The sequence below is a fragment of the Bufo bufo genome, chromosome 3 (genome assembly GCF_905171765.1).
Source record: "Bufo bufo chromosome 3, aBufBuf1.1, whole genome shotgun sequence".
Taxonomy (NCBI): Eukaryota; Metazoa; Chordata; class Amphibia; order Anura; family Bufonidae; genus Bufo; species Bufo bufo.
Genome location: NC_053391.1, coordinates 287180125 through 287201373, shown reverse-complemented (window position 1 = coordinate 287201373; position 21249 = coordinate 287180125). Strand labels below are relative to the sequence as shown.

The 21249-nt window shown below is 42.2% G+C and overlaps 1 protein-coding gene across 1 annotated transcript in view; it reads right to left on the bottom strand.

The window, feature by feature from the left end:
- Positions 1–21249, bottom strand: part of GRM4 (glutamate metabotropic receptor 4) — a 328568-nt gene that overhangs the window by 170095 nt on the left and 137224 nt on the right. The window contains exons 2-3 of the mRNA XM_040422220.1: positions 11254–11470; positions 10714–10849 (exon numbers count right to left, since the gene is read on the bottom strand). Of these exons, the coding sequence (XP_040278154.1) occupies positions 10714–10849; positions 11254–11470 (353 nt within the window). The remainder of the gene's footprint in view (positions 1–10713; positions 10850–11253; positions 11471–21249) is intronic.

Genomic DNA, 21249 nt, shown 5'->3' with positions numbered 1-21249 from the left:
ACTGACTTGTTTTCAAACAATGTGAAATATTCCTCAGTAACAGAAAGGTCTAATAGGTCATTCAAACAGATAGATTTGAGATATATTCTGCCTATAGAATTCTATGGATCCATATTGCACCTATGTGTGTCTATTTTTTATATTTTTATCATAGACTGAATAAAGACATTTTCTGAGAAATATAAATGTAGCCTGATAAAAAACATTATACCTTCTTAACCCCATAAAGACCATTTTTGGGGGACAGTGTGACTAAAAAATGGTGAATCACAGGTTTTTATTTATATTTTTTTTGTTATGCCACTCACCATGCAAGAAGCATATTTTTATATTTTAACCCATTTAGGACACTGCTATTTTTTACCTTAACTCCTTAAGGACACAGCCTTATTTCACCTTAAGGACCAGACAATTTTTGCAAATCTGACCAGTGTCACTTTAAGTGGTGATAACTTTAAAACGCTTTTACTTATCCAGGCCATTCTGAGAATGTTTTTTTCAGCACATATTGTACTTCATGGTAAAATGAAGTAAAAAAATATCATTTTTATTTATAAAAAAATACCAAATTTACAAAATATTTAGAAAAAATTGCAAATTTCCAAGTTTCAATTTCTCTACTTCTATAATACATAGTAATACCTACTAAAATAGTTATTACTTTACATTCCCCATATGTCTACTTCATGTTTGGATCCTTTTGGGAATGACATTTTATTTTTTGGGGATGTTATAAGGCTTAGAAGTTTAGAAGCAAATCTTGAAAATTTTCAGAAATTTTCAAAAACCCAATTTTTAGGGACCAGTTCAGGTCTGAAGTCACTTTGTGAGGCTTACATAATAGAAGCCACCCAAAAATGACCCCATTCTATAAACTATACCCCTCAAGGTATTCAAAACTGATTTTACAAACGTTGTCAACCCTTTAGGTGTTGCACAAGATTTATTGGCAAATGGGAATAAAATTTGAGAATTTCAACTTTTGGGCAAAGTTTCCATTTGAATCCATTTTTTTCCAGTAACAAATCAAGGGTTAACAGCCAAACAAAATGCTATATTTATTGCCCCGATTCTGTAGTTTGCAGAAACACCCCATATGTGGCCGTAAACTACTGTATGGGCACACAGTGGGGCGTAGAGGGAAAGGTGCGCCGTGTGGTTTTTGGTAGGCAGATTTTGCTGGACTGGTTTATTTACACCATGTCCCATTTGAAGCCCCCCTGATGCACCCCTAGAGTAGAAACTCCATAAAAGTGACCCCATCTAAGAAACTACACCCCTCAAGGTATTCAATACTGATTTTACAAACTTTGTTAACCCTTTAGGTGTTGCACAAGAGTTATTGGCAAATGGGGATGAAATTTGAGATTTAATTTTTTTGGGCAAATTTTCAATTTTAATCAATTTTTTCCAGTAACAAATCAAGGGTTAACAGCCAAACAAAATGCTATATTTATTGCCCCGATTCTTTAGTTTGCAGAAACACCCCATAGGTGGCCGTAAACTACTGTACGGGCACACAGTAGGGCGTAGAGGGAAAGGTGCGCTGTGTGGTTTTTGGAAGGCAGATTTTGCTGGACTGGTTTATTTACACCATGTCCCATTTGAAGCCCCCTGATGCACCCCTAGAGTAGAAACTCCATAAAAGTGACCCCATCTAAGAAACTACACCCCTCAAGGTATTCAAAACTGATTTTACAAACTTTGTTAACCCTTTAGTTTTTGCACAAGAGTTATTGGCAAATGGAGATGGAATTTGAGAATTGAAATTTTTTGGAAAATTTTCCATTTTAATCCATTTATCAAGTAACAAATAAAGGGCTAACAGCAAAACAAAATGCTATATTTATTGCCCCGATTCTGTAGCTTGCATAAACATCCCATATATGGCCGTAAACTACTGTACGGGCACACGGTAGGGCGTAGAGGGAAAGGTTTTTGGAAGGTGGAATTTGCTGGACTGGTTTATTTACACCATGTCCCATTTGAAGCCCCCCTAAAGCACCCCTAGAGTAGAAACTCCATAAAAATTACCCTATCTAAGAAACTGCACCACTCAAGGTATTCAAAACTGATTTTACAAACTTTGTTAACCTTTTAGGTGTTGCACAAGAGTATTTGGCAAATGGAGATGGAATATTTACCCAAAAAAAACTATTCTCAAATTTCATTTTAATCCATTTTTTCCAGTAACAAAGCAGGGGTTAACAGACAAACAAAATGCTATATTTATTTCCCCGATTCTGTAGTTTGCAGGAACACCCCATATGTGGCCGTAAACTACTGTACGGGCACACAGTAGGGCATAGAGGGAAAGGTGCGGCATGTGGTTTTTGGAAGGCAGATTTTGCTGGACTTGTTTATTTACACCATGTAACATTTGAAGCCCTGCTCATGCACCCCTAGAGTAGAAACTCCATAAAAGTGACCCCATTTTGGAAACTACGGGATAAGGTGGCAGTTTTTTTGGGACTATTTTTAGTGTACATATGATTTTTGGTTTATCTATATTACATTTTTGTGAGGCAAGGTTACCAGAAATAGAAATTCTGAAATTTCATCTCCATTTGCCAATAACTCTTGTGGAACACCTAAAGGGTTAACGACGTTTGTAAAATCAGTTTTGGATACCTTGAGGGGTGTAGTTTCTTAGATGGGGTCGCTTTTATGAAGTTTTTCTTCTAGGGGTGCATCAGGGGGTCTTCAAATGGGACATGGTGCCCAAAAAAAAAGGGCCATCAAAATCTACCTTCCAGAAACCATACGGCGTTCCTTTCCTTCTGCGCCCTGCCGTTTGGTCATACAGCAGTTTATGACCACATATGGGGTGTTTCTGTAAACTGCGGTATGGAGGTAATAAATATAAAGTTTTGTTTTGCTGTTAACCCTTACATTGTTATTGGAAAAAAATGGATTTAAAATGGAAAATTTGCCAAAAAATTAGCTTTTTTGGCACCTTTTTTTTTACTGTGTTCATCTGAGGGGTTAGGGGGGGTATTTTTATAGAGCAGATTCTTACGGACGCGGAGATACCTAATATGTCTACTTTTTTTTTAAATGTTTTACACTATATTATCTTTTTATAAACAAAAAAAAAAACATTTTAGTATCTCCATAGTCTAAGGGTCATTTTTTTTTTTAGTTTTATTATCTTAGGTAGGGGTTCATTTTTTGTAGGATGAGAGGACATTTTATTGGCACTATTTTGGGGGGGGCATATGACTTTTTAATCGCTTGCTATTATTACGGACGCGGCAATACCTAATATGTCTTTTTTTTTTTATTTGAGTTTTACAAATATTGTTGAAAATTTTTTTTTTTTTGTTTTAGTGCCTCAAGTCTGAGAACCAGTTTTTTATCCGATTGTCAGTGGCTAAATTGGGATATAAATTTAGTACTCCATGGAAGTGTGGTACTCCCTGAAGCAACCGTCAATGCAGAGGCCCGGATGATCGGGCCACGTGTCACACTGAGTAGTGGTGTATCTTTCCGTATCCCCCTCCTGCGATACACTCTGCACTTTTTTTGGGTTCCGTCCCTTCTTTCCAGTATGGGGGACCACACCTGAAAAGTGTTGGCCAGGGACGATCCTGGCGCCTCCAGTTCCCGAGGTACTCCGCCTTGCTCTTTCCCGGCCAGAAAAGATCAGGTCCTTGAAGACTGCCTCATAGAACTGAACGAATTTCCTTGTGTTGCCAGTGCTCCAGGACAGTACAAAAGAGTTGTACAAGGCAACCTTCACCAAGTAGACTGCAACTTTTTGTACCATTACCGGGTTTTGCGCATGGCATTATATGGCTTGAGGACTTGATCAGAGAGATCAACTCCTCCCATATACTGATTGTAGTCGACGATACAATCGGGCTTGAGGACCATTGCCGCGGTACCTCGCACAGGGACAGGGGTGATGCCGTTACCATGAATTGTGGACAGTACAAGGACATCCCTCTTCTCCTTATATCTGACCAGCAACAGGTTTCTGCTGGTAAGGGCACGGGTCTCACCCCTGGGAATAGGTACCTGGAGGGGGTTGGCAGGAAGGCCGCTTTCATTTTTCCGCACGGTCCCACAAGCGGACGTGGATCTGGCGGCGAGGGACTGGAACAAGGGGATACTAGTATAAAAGTTATCCACGTACAGGTGATAACCTTTATCTAGCAGTGGGTGCATAAGGTCCCACACAAGTTTCCCGCTAACACCCAGAGTTGGGGGACATTCTGGGGGTTCAATACGGGAATCTCGCCCCTCGTACACACGAAACTTGTAAGTGTACCCTGAGGTACTCTCACAAAGTTTGTACAGCTTCACGCCATACCTCGCCCGCTTTGAGGGAACATACTGGCGGAAAATGAATCTCCCCTTGAACGCAATGAGTGACTCATTAACCGTGACCTCCCTTCCAGATACATAGGCCTGTACAAATTTGGGGGGGACATGCTGCATTATCTGAATAATGCAGGCATTTCCGGATGGCCTCAAACCGGGTACGTGTCATGGCTGTACTGTAAAGTGGGGTCTGGTAGAGGATGTTCCCACTCCAGTAATGCCTGACACTAGGTTTCTTGACTAGGCCCATGTGCAGCACAGGGCCCCAAAATGTCCTCATCTCGGCTGCACAGACCGGGAGCCAGCCACCGGGCCTAGCCAAAAAGGAGCCTGGGTGTTGAGCAACAAACTGTTGGGCGTACCGGTTTGTTTGCTCCACCATTAGATTTACAAAGTGGTCACTGAAAAAAAGACTAAAATAGTCGTATTCAGTGAAGCCCACTGTGAAAATTTGGATTCCTGGTTGGCCTACAAAATCAGGAATCACGGGCTCAAATCGCTCTGCGGTACACCAAACAAGTTCAACGGCAGGGTGCTCCAGTGGATTTAACTGCTCATACTAGGATAGGCCACAGGGTCCCTAGCATGGCGGTCCCCTTGCTCCACCTGGCGGCGTCTCCGCCACATTGGGGGCTCATCATCATTGCTAGATGATGAAGAGGACGCGAATGACAACAGGAAAGTGGGGTCATCCTCGTCCTCACTAGGACTCTCGGAGGCAAGCTGGGCGTATTCCTCCTCGGACGAAAACATCCGGCAGGCCATAGGGGAGTGTGTGTCTGCGTGTGTGTGTGTACGTGTAAATCTTTATTCGATGTGCGTGTGTGTGGGGGCATGGATGTTCGCAAACTCACCCTAAACCTAACAGACAAAAAAATAAAAAATTACTAACTAAAAAAAGGGCAAAAAATATGAAAAAAAATAATTCAAAATCGCTGATCAACTGTCCGAAGTTGATCAGCGGTGGGGTGTACGATGCGCTAACAGTGGCTGGACGCTAAGAGTGCCGGCCACAGTCAGCGTACGCACAAAAAAATATATATAAGGTGCCTGCGCCGCAAAAAAGTTGTGGGGGGCAAGCTGCAGCACCCCTGGGGGGTCTAGGGTCACACTGCTGTGCTGTGGACCCCAGACACCCGATTTAGGGTGATGCAATCACAAACTGTTGATTTTTTTTTTTACTTCCACTAACTTTCCCTTTATATCCCTGCCTAACTCAACCTTTCCCTAGCCTTTCCCTAAGTACCTGATTGCACAGATGGGGGGTGCTGGGGCACAGATGGGGTACTGGGCACAGATGGGGTGATGCCTGGACAGATGGGGGTGCTGAAATCCGACGACATTCAGTTTATCAAATTATGCGATAATTTGAATCTCCCGCTCCTTCAGCGAACCAATCGGAGGCGATCCTGAGAGGTGATGTCACCATCACCTCTCAGGATTACAGGATAGTGATTGGTGGTGTATTATCATACCACCAATCACCATCCTGTTCCGGGTTATCGGGTCCTCAGAGACCCGAATAAACCAGAAACGCAGCAAGCCGCAGGTCTGAATTGACCTGCGGTTTTCTGCGATCGCCTACAAGGGGGTAGGGGTCACAGGACCCCCCGGCGCATTGGCCCCAGGTTCCTGCTCAATGATTTGAGCAGGCACCGGGTTCCGATCACCGCCCGCCGCGCGGCGGTGATCTGAAATACACAAGGCATACAGGTACGCCCTGTGTCCTTAAGTACCAGGACATCAGGGCGTACCTGTATGCCCTGTGTCCGTAAAAGGTTAAGGACCAGGCCATTTTTTGAAAATTTGACATATGTCACTTTATGTGGTAATAACTTTGGAACGCTTTTACTTATCCAAGCCATTCTGAGATCGTTTTCTCATCACACATTGTACTTCATGATAGTGGTAAATTTCAGTCAATATTTTTCATTTTTATTTTAAAAAAAATACCAAATTTACAAAAAAAAATGAAACATTTGCAACTTTCCAAATTTCTATTTTTTTTGCTTTTAAAACAGATAGTGATGCTTAATATAAAAGTTATTACTTTACATTTCTAATATATCTACTGTCGTGGCCAAAAGTTTTGAGAATGACAAATATTGGAAATTGGAAAAGTTGCTGCTTAAGTTTTTATAATAGTATTTTGCATATACTCCACAATGTTATGAAGAGTGATCAGATAAATTGCATAGTCCTTCTTTGCCATGAAAATTAACTTAATCCTAAAAAACCTTTCCACTGCATTTCATTGCTGTCATTAAAGGACCTGCTGAGATCATTTCAGTAATCGTCTTGTTAACTCAAGTGAGAATGTTGACGAGCACAAGGCTGGAGATCATTATGTCAGGCTGATTGGGTTAAAATGGCAGACTTGACATGTTAAAAGGAGGGTGATGCTTGAAATCATTGTTCTTCCATTGTTAACCATGGTGACCTGCAAAGAAACGCGTGCAGCCATCATTGCGTTGCATAAAAATGGCTTCACAGGCAAGGATATTGTGGCTACTAAGATTGCACCTCAATCAACAATTTATAGGATCATCAAGAACGTCAAGGAAAGAGGTTAAATTCTTGTTAAGAAGGCTTCAGGGCATCCAAGAAAGTCCAGCAAGCGCCAGGATAGTCTCCTAAAGAGGATTCAGCTGCGGGATCGGAGTGCCACCAGTGCAGAGCTTGCTCAGGAATGGCAGCAGGCAGGTGTGAGAGCATCTGCACGCACAGTGAGGCGAAGACTTTTGGAAGCTGGCCTGGTGTCAAGAAGGGCAGCAAAGAAGCCACTTCTCTCCAAAAAAAACATCAGAGACAGATTGATCTTCTGCAGAAAGTATGGTGAATGGACTGCTGAGGACTGGGGCAAAGTCATATTCTCCGATGAAGCCTCTTTCCGATTGTTTGGGGCATCTGGAAAAAGGCTTGTCCGGAGAAGAAAAGGTGAGCGCTACCATCAGTCCTGTGTCATGCCAACAGTAAAGCATCCTGAGACCATTCATGTGTGGGGTTGCTTCTCATCCAAGGGAGTGGGCTCATTCACAATTTTGCCCAAAAACACAGCCATGAATAAAGAATGGTACCAAAACACCCTCCAACAGCAACTTCTTCCAACAATCCAACAACAGTTTGGTGAAGAACAATGCATTTTCCAGCACGATGGAGCACCGTGCCATAAGGCAAAAGTGATAACTAAGTGGCTCGGGGACCAAAACGTTGACATTTTGGGTCCATGGACTGGAAACTCCCCAGATCTTAATCCCATTGAGAACTTGTGGTCAATCCTCAAGAGGCGGGTGGACAAACAAAAATCCACTAATTCTGACAAACTCCAAGAAGTGATTATGAAAGAATGGGTTGCTATCAGTCGGTAATTGGCCCAGAAGTTGATTTGGGAGCATGCCCAGTCGAATTGCAGAGGTCCTGGAAAAGAAGGGCCAACACTGCAAATACTGACTCTTTGCATAAATGTCATGTAATTGCCGATAAAAGCCTTTGAAACGTATGAAGTGCGTGTAATTATATTTCACTACATCACAGAAACAACTGAAACAAAGATCTAAAAGCAGTTTAGCAGCAAACTTTGTGAAAACTAATATTTGTGTCATTCTCAAAACTTTTGGCCACGACTGTACACATTTTTGATCACTTGGTGTTGCACTTTTTGTGATGTAAGGTGACAAAAAAATGATTGTTTTAGCACAGTTTTTATTTTATTTTTTCGACGGCATTCAAGCGGATCATGTGATATTCATATAGAGCCGGTCGTTATTATTGTTATTTTTTTTACTTGAAACTTTTTTTTTTTTTTCATTATGAAAAACACTTTTTTTCCTTTTTTTATTACTTTTTATTTTTGTCCCACTCTGGGACTTCAACTTCTGGGGTCTGATTCCCTGCATTACAATATAACCTGTATTGTAAGGCATTGGCTGTCAGCTTTTGGGCTGGATCTCACAGTCTTCCGTAGAAGGCAAACACCGATGCCTAGTCCTTCCCTTCCATTGGGTCCCCGCCACTGCAGCGTCGGGAACCGATGGAGATGTGGAGGGTAACCATACTCTCTGCAAACCCTCTGTATGCCGCTTTGACCGTGGCACACAAGGGGTTAATACACCGTCATCAATGTTTTCACCGATGCCGGAGTATGCGGCAGGGGCCCGGAGCAGCTTCGGCACATGCACGATCAGCCCACCGTACATGTATGGCTCTGGTCCTTAAGTCACGTCCACCAGCGCCGTACATGTACGTTGAGGGTCCTTTACAGGTTAATAGTTCAGGCATTTTTGGACGTGATGATACCTGTTAAGTTTATTTTTAATTGTTTATTTATTTTTAGCTGAAAAATTTGGAAAGGGGGTGAGGAAATTTTAATATATATATTATTTTCACTTTTTTTTTTTACCTTTTTCTCAATAAATTTCCGCCCCCTTAGCTATAACTTGTGATTTTCTGATTGCTTGTTCCATAGATTATAATAGAATACTATGATATTTTCATTGCCTACCTGTGAATTTGTGCACAGCTTTACAGGCAACTTACCATTGAAGGCCTGGGCCAGGACCCAGGCTGTCATGGTAACTGATCAGAGTCCCACGATTTCACTGCAGGTGCTCCGATCGGAACGCAGAGGGGCCCCCTTGCTTAACCTCACAGATGCAATAAACACTATTGACAATTGACATCTGCACCTGAGGGATTTAATTTCAGAGTCATCACCAAACCTGGGAACTGATCAGAGCCCCACAATTTCACTGTGGGGGATCAAATCGGATGGAAGGAAACTGCCTTCTTCAACCTAACTCTACACATGCCGCAACTGCTATTGAACGCAGCATCTGAGGAGTAAAATTATTGGTATTGAGCGTGCTCAGCGCAGCTTGCCACTCCATATAAGTCTTTGCGCATAATACCGTACCTGTACAGCATTATGTGTTAAGGGGTTAAAAACTGTAGCAAAACTGATGGGATACAAGTAACCTCTACAGCAAACTGCACACTCACTGCCAGACTTGGTGCTAGCTATTTGGTTGAGCATGAAAGGGCCACCTTGCCCTGCAACACCCCATCACTACAGGGCCCAGTCTACAGAGGAATAGCTGCTCACTATCAGTAATCTAACGGGATTATTCCCTGTAGGTGGAATAAAATATTTCTTGCTTCCACTAGGAAGCTGCTGGCAGGTGGAGCAGAAAGGCAAAGTGTGGCTAAACATCCAAACCATGACAGAAACCAAATGCAAAGTCAGAAATTAGCTGAGTCAAAACCAGGAGAGACTAAAGTACAGAGAGCAAAGGCAGTAGGATGGTCACTAAACAGTTAAAGAAAAGGCAAAGAGAAGTAAGATGGGTCAGAAAATACTCATTATAAGCAGAGAGAATTAAATATCATACACAGACAGACACATGGACACACACATGCAAGAACTGGCAAACGGCAGTCCCAAAGCAGGATTTAAACAGAGCACCAATCTTAGTGTTTGGCTTTCAAGCTATACCCTTTCCTACTTATCTACCTGACTCTTGGAGCAGAGACTGTTACAAAAACACTGCTATTTGGGGAAAATATGATTTCTCACAGCCAGCACTCTGCAGCAAATCGAATGCCAAATAAACCTCCTTATGGGTCTGTGCACATGGCATAAATGAATGCAAAAAAAAAATTTTTTGCAGAAAACAAGTCAACATTTCTTATGTTGAGCCAATAATCTGCCTGTCTAAAGGAGCCAATGTTTTACAGACACTTAAATCTTCATTTCCGGGCAGCAGAACATATTAGGGCAAACAACAGCAGTAGCCATGGCTTGTCCTCATATTGATGAGGCGCTTCACCTCCAGAAAACGAGCAGACAATTGTTCAATAGTGAAGGTGTGACAAGGTAAGCAAATCATGATAATTATTAAACCTGTATATATACCACTCAAAGTTTCACAGTGCTATATATAGCAGCCACAACATCATGGAAAATGTGATAAATGTGTGCCCTACAATTGTTAAAATGTAGAATATGATGATTCATCATCTCCTGCTGTTTATAAATTGTACTACAGCTGCTATAATTTTCCAGTAATCCGCAATAAAGAATCCTGGTTAGATTTACAATAGAACTGCAGGGAATTCTAGATTGTCAAATGACGTAATGGTAGGCAGCTGGATTTTCATCAAAAAATTTGGGAACTATGAGGCTTTGAAATCTAGATAGAATAGAAGGTATCCATTCCATGTAGCCCACCAATATATTATTAAGTATTCATTCAGTGCCAAATAACCGCTTCATTGCACCTTGAACCTAAATTATCTCTACCAAATCACTACATATTGATGTGTTTAGTTCCTCACTGAATGAGAAAATCATACATACAAAATATATTTTCAAAATGTGCACTTTTTTACCTGATATCATCTTCACTTGCAAAAATAATAACTGCCCGGGCATTGGATGTCTCCAGAAGTCGGCGAATTATCTTATCATACTCTCCTGCTTTTGGCTCCCGAGGAATTTTAACTGACTGTGCTACACACAAACCCCCTGCAAACACAAGGCAAATATCCTGTTTTTATTGTGCTTATGAGTTTTTTACTAGCAGAACTTCAACACATAGTTTATATGAACCCCAGGTTAATTAGTACATTAATAGAAAATTCATTTTCACCACTTTATACCCTTTACATAATTAATAAAGCATTTGCTTTTATCCTTTACAAATGAATTAATGGTCAGCTGAAAGCTCACATATTCACAGAACCTAGTAACATATTTATAATAAAAAAAATGACTTTAGAAAGTTACAAAAGAACATCTAAATCATGCCATTCAGTCAAATGTAGCTGTTGTAGATATGCTAAAATATTATCTTTATCCTATTTAAAATAAGTTGCTTTCTCTACTATTACGCCTATGTTAGTTAAAAGAGGCTCATGCTTGCTGCTTACCATCTTCCCTGGATTTCTGGATAAATGCTTCAACTCCACTTTCACCATAGCTGCCTTCAGATGCAAGTGTTGACACATAACTCCACCTTAAGGCTTTCACAATATCTACCATAGCCTGAGCTTGATAGGTGTCAGATGGAACCACTCGAGAGAAGAAGTCATATCGACTGTTGTCACTAAGGTCTGGAGCAGTGGAGGCATAACTCACTTGTGGAATCTGAGGAGAATAAAAAATGAGTGAAGTCAATGTAAAAGTAATATGAGAAGAAAATTGGATAAATGGATCATAAACAGACACACTTTTATTAATGTCCATAGTTAATTAATTTAGCTCCAAACTGCATTACCAGAAAATTTGTAGAGGTAATTCAAGTGAAATCAGGATTTATGCTTTGTATAAAACATTTTTATTAAAAGTTTTACAGTGTGCATACAAAATTATACAACAATGTCTAGTGCAAACCTGTTGAGATTTGGTTTGTTTCAAAATAATAGAATTTTTCAAAAAAGTTTGGTTTGGATCTGAATCGATTCAACCCGAATCGATTCAACCCAAATCGATTCTACCCAAAGTTGCTGCACTTGACCTGAAAATTGGTATATAACACCCTCCAGTCTCATAGAATTTTCCGGATAATATGTTATCTATTTTAATTACGGTAATTTTTTTATGAATTTTTGCTTTTTCTCTCCCCCTTCCATAAGCTCTTGAGCACAATGACAGCAATCGCAAATAATGTCAAAGTGATCATGATATACATAGCTATTGGTAATATGGTTGACGGCGGTAAAAAACTGCTTGTTAAAAAAACACACTGCACATTGCATGTGTTATGATTTTTCATATTCCAAAGCTTCCAAAATTTGGGGTAGATGATGTTTAAACACACATGATGTTATGGGGGAAATAAATAGTGGATTGTTGGGAGACAAGAATCCAAAAATTATGCCAGGAGAAGAATGCCGCCACATATGACATGCATAACTTTTATTTGTCAGAAGAAAGAGTGGCTTGTTGGGATCAAGCCTCCGAACATTAAGCAGAATGCTTGCCCATATTTATAAACAGACAAGTGATAATTGTCAGAAGAAAAAGTAGATAATTCTGAACGAGCCTAGAAAAATTCTCACTTATAACTGAGAGCAACAGGAGTACAGTGTGGAAAGGGTAAGTTAATAGAGGCTTGTGGCGGCAACAGTCGTTGCAGCAGAAGCAGCAAAGCATAGAACAAACAAGGCAGTAGATCGTCTGTTTAGGGTAGTAGTAGTAATATTGGCCAATGCGTAGCATTAATTGTGGTGGCAGTAGGGGATTAGCAGGGAGGAGTAGCAGCAGCCATATGGAACATGATGGTAGGCAGGCAAAATGATGGCAGCAACCATGGCAAGATACGGCACTGTGAGCAAGGCCAGATCTATTCATCGGTCTCAGGTGGAGGAGTGTTAAAATCCTCTCGGATCCATGCCTGGTTCCTTTTAACAAAAGTGATGTTTTGGACACTGGCAGAGGACAATTTGATCCATTTGGGTGTCACCACACCCCTGACACACTGAAAATCCTCTCCGAGATGACACTGGAGGCTGGGCAAGAAAGAACTAAGAGAGCTTTCAGACATGCTTGCAACAGACGTCTGCTCACCGAAAGCTGCAGCAAGCTGTGTACATAGTGTTTCCTGGTAAAAAAAAAAGTCATTTGCCCTTCTTCTGACATCCAGGCAGTGGAATTGCTTCTCCCCAGGATTTTTGGAGTTTGTGAAGAAGGAAGGTAATATTATTTCTTGGTTTCTGTGAAAATCGGTTACTACCTTGGGTAAAAACCCTGGATCTAGTTTGAGGGTTATCCTGTCTTCCTGTATAGTGAGGTATGGTTCCCGAATTAAAAGGGCCTGGATTTCGCTTAACCTCTTAGCTGATGATATGGCTATCAGGAAGGCTGTTTTCTGTGAAAGGTTCTTCTAAAGGTTCAAATGGAGCCCCTGTGAGTCCTTTAAGTCGTATTTAAGTCCCAGGAAGGCATCCTGGATCTGATTGAAGGTCTTAGTCTAGATGCGGATCTAATAAATCTCCTGAGCCATCTATGATTGGTCCATATTTTGAGGTAAATGGTACCAGTAACTTTTTTTCTACTTGCCTTGAGAGTAGATATTACCTTTTCAGAAAGATCCTTGCGTCTTAGGATGTCGGATTAAGGATCCATGCTGTTAGTTTGAAGAGTTCCGGATGTGGATGTGAGATCGGGCCCTGGACCAAGGTATCTTCCCTGAGTGGAAGAGTTAAAGGTTCCTGTGGAGATAACTTCATTAGTATGGAGAACCAACTTCTCTTGGGCCAGAATGGGGTTATTAGGATTAGTTTTGCCGACTCCTGCATGGCTTTCTATTGAACCCTGGGTATTAGCTGGAATGGGGGAAAGGCATAAGAGAGGTCCCAGTTCCAGTTTTGGGAAAACGCATCTATAGCCCAAGGATTGTCCCTTGGGTTCAGGGAGCAAAACAATGGGACTTTTGCGTTTAGTTTGGAAGCGAATAGGTCTATTGATGGGAGACCCCACTTTTTTACCACCAGGTTGAATATTTTGCTGTTTAAGGACCATTCTCCCTGATCTATGGTGGTCCTGCTCAGAAAATCTGCTATTAAGTTTTGTTCTCCTTTTAGGTGAATGGCCGAGATAGATTTTACTTTTCCCTCTACCCAGGAGAATATTTTTGTGGATAGATTCTGAAGTTTTACTGATCTTGTACCCCCCTGATGTTTCAAGGTAAGATACTGTTGTCACATTGTCTGAAAAGATCTTTATGTGGTTGTTTACTATTTCTGCTGAGGCCGCCTTCAAGATTTCCCACACTGTTCTGAACTCCCGATAGTTCAAGGATCGCATTATTTTCTCCGTAGACCAGATTCCCTGATAGAGGTCTGTGTTGACTTTTGCTCCCCATCCCGTGCCGCTCGCATTGGTCTGGATAATTATTGCTGGTGTTTTCTGTCATTCTACGCCCTTCCTTAGCTTTTCTGAATCCAACCACCAGAGTGTGGAGCTTTTTACGTGCCCTGGGATCCGAATCCTTTGGTCTAGTGATGACTGGTGCTTGTCCCACTTCTTCAGGAGCCAAGCCTGGAGGGTTCTGTAGTGGGCCTGACACCATGGAACTGTAACAATACAGTCGGTCATCTGCCCTAAGAGACTTATTGTCTCCCTGATGGAATAAAACCTCCTTTTGTTTTTTGTATATTTACTATCCTTTCTTCTGGAAGGAAGGAAGTCTGTTTTGTGGAGTCCAAAAGAACTTTTACCAGAAATTTTACCCTTGTTATTGGTGATAGGCAGGACTTGTTTAATTTTATTGTAGAAAAGAAGATGGCTTCGGCAGCATTCCGCAATATCAAAACGATCCTTTATTCGTACCTCCAGACACAATTGGCAACGTTTCGACTGTACACCAGTCTTTGTCAAGCCTAATGACATACATTCTGGTAGGCATATATATACCCCCCACATAAAAGACACACCCCATTACATCATCCGTACAAATCACTGCACAATAGTATACACATGTTGATATTACAACTCACAGTTAATGATATGTCCACCCCGCTCGTGTTGTTCACCTCGGCGTTCCAATGTCTGTAATGCGCAGCCGCATCTCAATGTATTTGCATACCGGAAGTATCATACGTTGTCATGGCTCCCGGCGGCGCACGTGTCTCCAGCCAATGTGCTGCAGGACGCACTCACTGACGTCACAGCTTGTGCGTCCACCCCATGACCCTCACTCAAGTGCGCACAACAGTGCGTCAATAGCGTTAGTCACGTGGGGTACGCAGCCAATGAAGACACGGCGCAAACATCGGCGCCATGGCAACGATGACGCCACGGTCACCGCTACTTATTACATGTGTGATCTGTATCTAAAGTGACCGGGTCTATATATTACAGAGCCTCCGCTCACAGCGATAATCACATGACTATAGAGGGAAATTAATCCTGACCCCACATATACACGCACGTAACAGCAAATGGAAAAATACATAACCTCATAAGTGTGGTGCACAATAACCACACATAACCATCATCTGGATGGTGTATCCCATATACACAACACATATGGACCATCAACATGGTCCTTTGACATATAGACTAAAGACTGTTACACCGGGGATGTGCCACATATATATTAAAAACATGATGTCACTATACTGAGAGGACAAAACAGTGACAATCATCAATCGATGGATGCGACATTAAACTCTAGATTCAGGCCAAAAGGTTGGAGGGACCTGAGGGTATGGATCCATTTAAGTTCCTTCTTCCTCAGGATTCCCTTCCTGTCCCCACCCCTTCTCAAGTATCCTACGCTGTCGATAACTCGAAATCTCAATTGATTAATGGAATGTTTACAGTCAATGAAGTGTTTTGCAACCGGTTTGTCGAGTGCACCTGTTCTTATTGTGCTTTTGTGTTTGTTAATTCTTTCCCTCAATTCCATCGTGGTCTCCCCCACATAGATCAAACTGCACGGGCACTGTATCATGTAAACCACATCCGTGGATTTACATGTATAATGACCTTTGATCTTAAACCGTTTACCACTGTAGGGATGTGTAAAACCATCACCTTTCATGATGCCACCGCAGTTGCAACATAAAAGGCAAGGGAAATTACCATTCCTCTGTGGTGCTAGCCTTTTCTGTCTTTCGATGTCCTTCCCCCCTATATCCGCCTTCACCAATCTATCGCGTAGGTTAGGGCTCCGTTTGTATGCCATCATTGGGGGAACTGAAAATTCAGTGACTGCAGGCAATCCTTTCTGCAGGATCCGCCATTCCTGTCGTAGGATGTTGGCTATATTGCCGCTATCACCCCCAAAGATGGATACAAAAGGAATGCGGGGGGTCTCCTGTTTTTGGGGTTTCCTTACCAGAGTGGAACCACGTTCCATAGATGTAATCCTATGCTTGGTATGGTTGATCAATTTGGTGGGATATCCTCTCCTGCTGAACTTATTACACATCTCATCTACCCTAATACCAAAGAGGGTGTCATCCGATACGATACGGCGTACCCTAAGTAGCTGACTCCACGGAAGGGAGCTTACCATGTTCTGAGGGTGACTACTGTCATACATTAACAAGGTGTTCCTGTCTGTAGGTTTTTGGAAGAGATCAGTACAGATCCTTCCATTGTGCACCTGAATTCGGACGTCAAGGAACTGCAGCTCACGGGCAGAATGCATCACGGTGAACTGCAGGTCCCGGACCCCAGAATTCAGGTGCGCATGAAACTCATCCAGCTCAGGCACGGTGCCAGTCCAAATCAAGAAAATGTCGTCGATGTAGCGCCACCAGCACAGGACTCTCTCAAAAAATATGGAGCGATACACCAGCCGATCCTCGACCTCCGCCATGAAGATGTTTGCGTAGGTGGGGGCCACATTGGACCCCATCGCCACACCCCGCTTTTGCTGGTAGAAGGTGTCACCGAAGAGAAAATAATTCCTCCTCAGGACAACCTCCAAGAGGGCGAGGATCAGCCGGCGCGCCCCAAGAGAGAGCCCCGTGCCGGCCAGGGCCACATCGACGACATTTAAACCATAGGAGTGATCAATGGATGTATACAGGGATACAACATCAAAACTCACAAGTAAAAATTCCGCCGGCAAGTCAAGTGAATTCAGTTTAGTCAAGAAATGGCCAGTATCCCTGACATAGGAGGGGGCCGTGGTCGCGTGGATCCGTAATACTTTGTCCAAAAAGATGGACACAGGATTAAAGATGGAACCCCTGCCCGACACTATGGGTCGGCCAGGGGGATCCACAAGACTCTTGTGGATCTTTGGTAAAACATATATCACAGGGGTGATTGGATGGCTTACACGCAAAAAGCTGTTTAATTCATCATCAATGATTCCCTGGCTGAGAGCCTCATCCAATAACACCCCTATGATATCTGCTATGTCCCACCTTGGATCCTTACTCAACATCTCATAGACATTATCATCCCCTACCTGTCTTATGATCTCATCAGTATATTTACATGTGTCCATCACGACCACGGCACCCCCCTTGTCAGCTGGCTTGATCGTCAATTGTTTGTTATGTTCCAGTTCAAGAACAGCCCGTCTCTCATCTTGAGATAGGTTGTGTCTGAACTGGTGGGTACCCTCCACCCTCAATTGATCGATACGTTTTCTGACAAAACTGATATATGTTTCAACCACATGGTTGTTTTGTGGTGGAAGAAAATGACTTTTATTGCGTAATTCGAAATTCCTACACATCAAAGTATCAGTGGATACAACAGTGGATACATCAGACTGACTGGCAGATACATCAGTATTTCTAGCTGAACAGAAAGCTTTTAATCTCAAGCGTCTAAAAAACTTTTGTAAGTCGCGCTCAAATTCGAACCAGTCCCGTGAGGTTGTAGGGCAGAATGTCAGGCCACGGCTTAGTACACTCATTAGGCTTGACAAAGACTGGTGTACAGTCGAAACGTTGCCAATTGTGTCTGGAGGTACGAATAAAGGATCGTTTTGATATTGCGGAATGCTGCCGAAGCCATCTTCTTTTCTACATGTGTATTTCATGGCCTGATGGATCAAGGGCCTACGGCTAGGCTGCTGCATTGATATAGACGCATTATCCGGATACCGTATAGTGCTGCCTCTACACTACTTTTTGCAGCTTGTTTAATTTTATTATCCATCCTAGGTTTTTTAAGAGGTCGCAAACCCTGTCTCGATCTATTTTTATTTGTTGTTCTGAGTCTGATATGATTATGAAGTCGTCTAAGTAGGGGATGATTGTAAGACCCTGAGTTCTCAAAAGAGCGACAATTGCTACAATTAATTTGGTGAATATTATGGGGGCAGAGGATATTCCGAAGGGGAGGGCGACGAATTGAAAATGGGCTAGGTTCCCTATCTGATCTTTTATGGTGAACCTTAGGTATTTTTGAGACTCGGTACGGATCGGGACGTGATAGTACGCGTCTTTCAGGTCTACTGTACACATCAGGGTGTTTCATTTTATTAGAAGGATAGTGGAGCTCAGGGATTCCATCTTGAATTTCCTGTAAGTAACATGCTTGTTTAGGTCTTTTAAGTTTATTATCAATTGATAGGTGCCCCCATTTTTTTTTTTACTAGGAATAGGTTTGAGTAATAGCCCTGCCCCTGTTGAGATAGAGGGACTGGAATAACTTCTCCCAATTTTTGAAGATCCTGAATTGTTTCCCAAATCAATGGTAACTGTGCTGGATGATGAGAGATTTTGAATCTTTTCTTGGGGGGGGGGGGGGTGGACTCTATCCTGTACCCGTCCTTTATTATTAGGTTATTGTTATTTATTTATTATTATTGGTTTAAAGCCCAAGGATTTGAAGTTACGGATTTCCACTGCCGGTAGAAGGTTTTTAGTCTTCCCCCTATCCTGGCGTCATTGTTTGTCGCTGGATTTGTCTTGGGGGTCAAGAGGATATCCTCTCCCCCGTCACCCTTTTGCATAGCTCCAGCGGCCCGTTTTTCCTTTTCCACAAAAGGATTTTCCCTGATTAAACTGTGGACGAAAGGACAATTTTCTTTTTGTCGGCTTCTCTTCGGGAAAACCTTTTTTCTTGTCGGTAGCTTTTTCTAGCATCGTGTCCAGGACGGGGCCAAAAAAGTACTCCCCAGAAAAAGGTATCGAACACAACTTCATTTTGGATGCTATATCTCCCCCCCCAGGATTCATCCAAAGAGCTCTTCTTGCGGCATTGGATAAGAGCCGCGTCTTTAGCTGAAAAACGAATAGTTTCTGCTGAGGCATCAGCTAGGAAGCCTGTAGCTGACTTCAATAATGGTATTGAATCTAATATCTGTTCCTGTGATGTTTTATTAATTAGATGTCTCTCTAGTTCATTTAACCAGAGATACATCGACCTAGCCACTGAGGTTGCGGTGATATTTGTTTTGAGGCAATACATTGCCGCTTCCCAAGACTTCCTCAGGAGGCTATCCGCTTTTCTTTCCATGGTATCTTTTAATTGGGAAGAATCATCAAAAGGTAGAGAGTTTTTTTTATTTACCTTTGCTACCTGGATGTCAATCCTAGGTATTTTGTCAAACACCTTAGATTCAGTGGGATCAAATATTAACCTGTTTTGAATTCCTTAGAAATGCCTAATTTTTTTCTCAGGGGATGCCCACTCGTCCGTAATAATTTCTTTAATATTTTCGTTTATGGGAAAAACGCTAAAACGTTTAGTTTTTAATCCCCCAAACATCTCCTCCTGAACTTAATGACTTTTTTGGACATCCTCTACACCCATAGTGTCTCTGACCGCTTTTAAAAGGTCATTCATCTCCACTATGGAAAAAAAAATTTTTTTTGATTCGTCTGTTATTTCCCCTTCCTATAAGGGATGCTCGGCTTCATCTTTTTTAGATGAGGAAGCCTCGTCCTCCAACCCGTCAGAGTCTGAGGAGAATATATCTATCAATTTTTGTCATTTTGGCGGAGGCGCTGCAAGGGCTTCTTCGCGAAAGGATGCCAATGAAGATCTAACTTCCTCTTGGATCATAGACTTTAATTCCTGCATGATAGACGGCTGTTCATGTGTCACGATTTTTGTAATACACTCCTAACAGAGCTTTTTAGTATAATTATCAGGAAGTTTAAAACAGCATAGGATGCATCTCATAGTCTTCCTGTTTTTTTTCAAGGTTTGTTTAGAGACCTATGAGAGAGCAGCTGTATTAATGCAGCATTCAATGTACAGAAAGTGCTGTATACATTGAAATGTGGGGTACCAGCCCAAGGGGAGGCATTCCACAGGAGTTAAATAAACCACCTCCTATAATCCCCACCATAGACCCTTTCCTTGGTGGGTCTGCTGCCACTACACAGAAGTGTACACTCACAGTTTGAAGCGTTGCAGCGTCATGCTCTTTGGGCTGCTGTAGCTCCTGGTCCGACATTATGCGGCTGTGTCGGCAAGGAACGGAGCTCTTTTTAAATCCCCCGCCTGATATCAAGTCACTTCCGGGTATACGCCTTAACCCGGAAGTGACGTCAGACACCCGCACACTGATCTCACTAGGAGATAGGAGGCCTGTGGCAGCCGCAGGGAAGGCTCCTGATTAACAGGGAGCGTGACCCTACTGTCTCCCTGTCAGCTTCGGCATGCGCCTCCAGAGAGCAGGGGACGTACCCGGAACGCGATGACCGCAACGGAAGCGCCGAGCTCCCGATGTAGCTCCCAGGTACTCTGAAAATAAAAAATAAGGGGTACACAATATGTTTTCACCTCCCTGACTGGCAGAGAGGTCTTCCTCCGTCCTGGCCACTGAAGGGGCAGGAACACACACTGGTGTATGGTGGTGGGAGGGGTCAATTTAACCTTTCTCTGTTCCTGCCCCTACAGAGATCAGAAGAAAGTATCTCATACGTTTTTCTAACATTTAAGAGATCCAGGCACATCTTTTTGTATCGAGATGTTTCCAAAATAACAATATTTCCTCCTTTATCGGACAACTTTATTGTTACTTGCTGATCTTGTTCCAGATTTTGGAGTGCCTGATATTCCAATCTAGAACAATTGAAACATGGTTTACTAATTGTCATTGCCTCTAGTTTTTGTGAAACTTGCATGACAAAGGCGTCTATGTAAGTAGGGTCCCCTAAAGGAGGCATCCTGACACTCTTATTTTTTAGGGGTGTAAATGGACCTTTGCCTTCCTGTGGTGTACTGTCACTAAGACTATAAAGTAACTGGACATCCTGAAGGATGTCCATTGGAATTCCCAACTCTTTACTCTCACGTTTAGTTTTTAGAGTAAAGTATTTATACCATCTAAATTTTCATGCAAAGAGATTAATATCTTTTATCCAATTGAATAAATTAAAGGTGGAAGTTTGAACAAAGGATAGGCCTCTAAGTAGAATCATCCTTTCTGTCTCTTCTAAGGGTTTATTGGAAAGGTTTATGATCTGCCCCTGTTGTTGTGATACTGGGGTCTG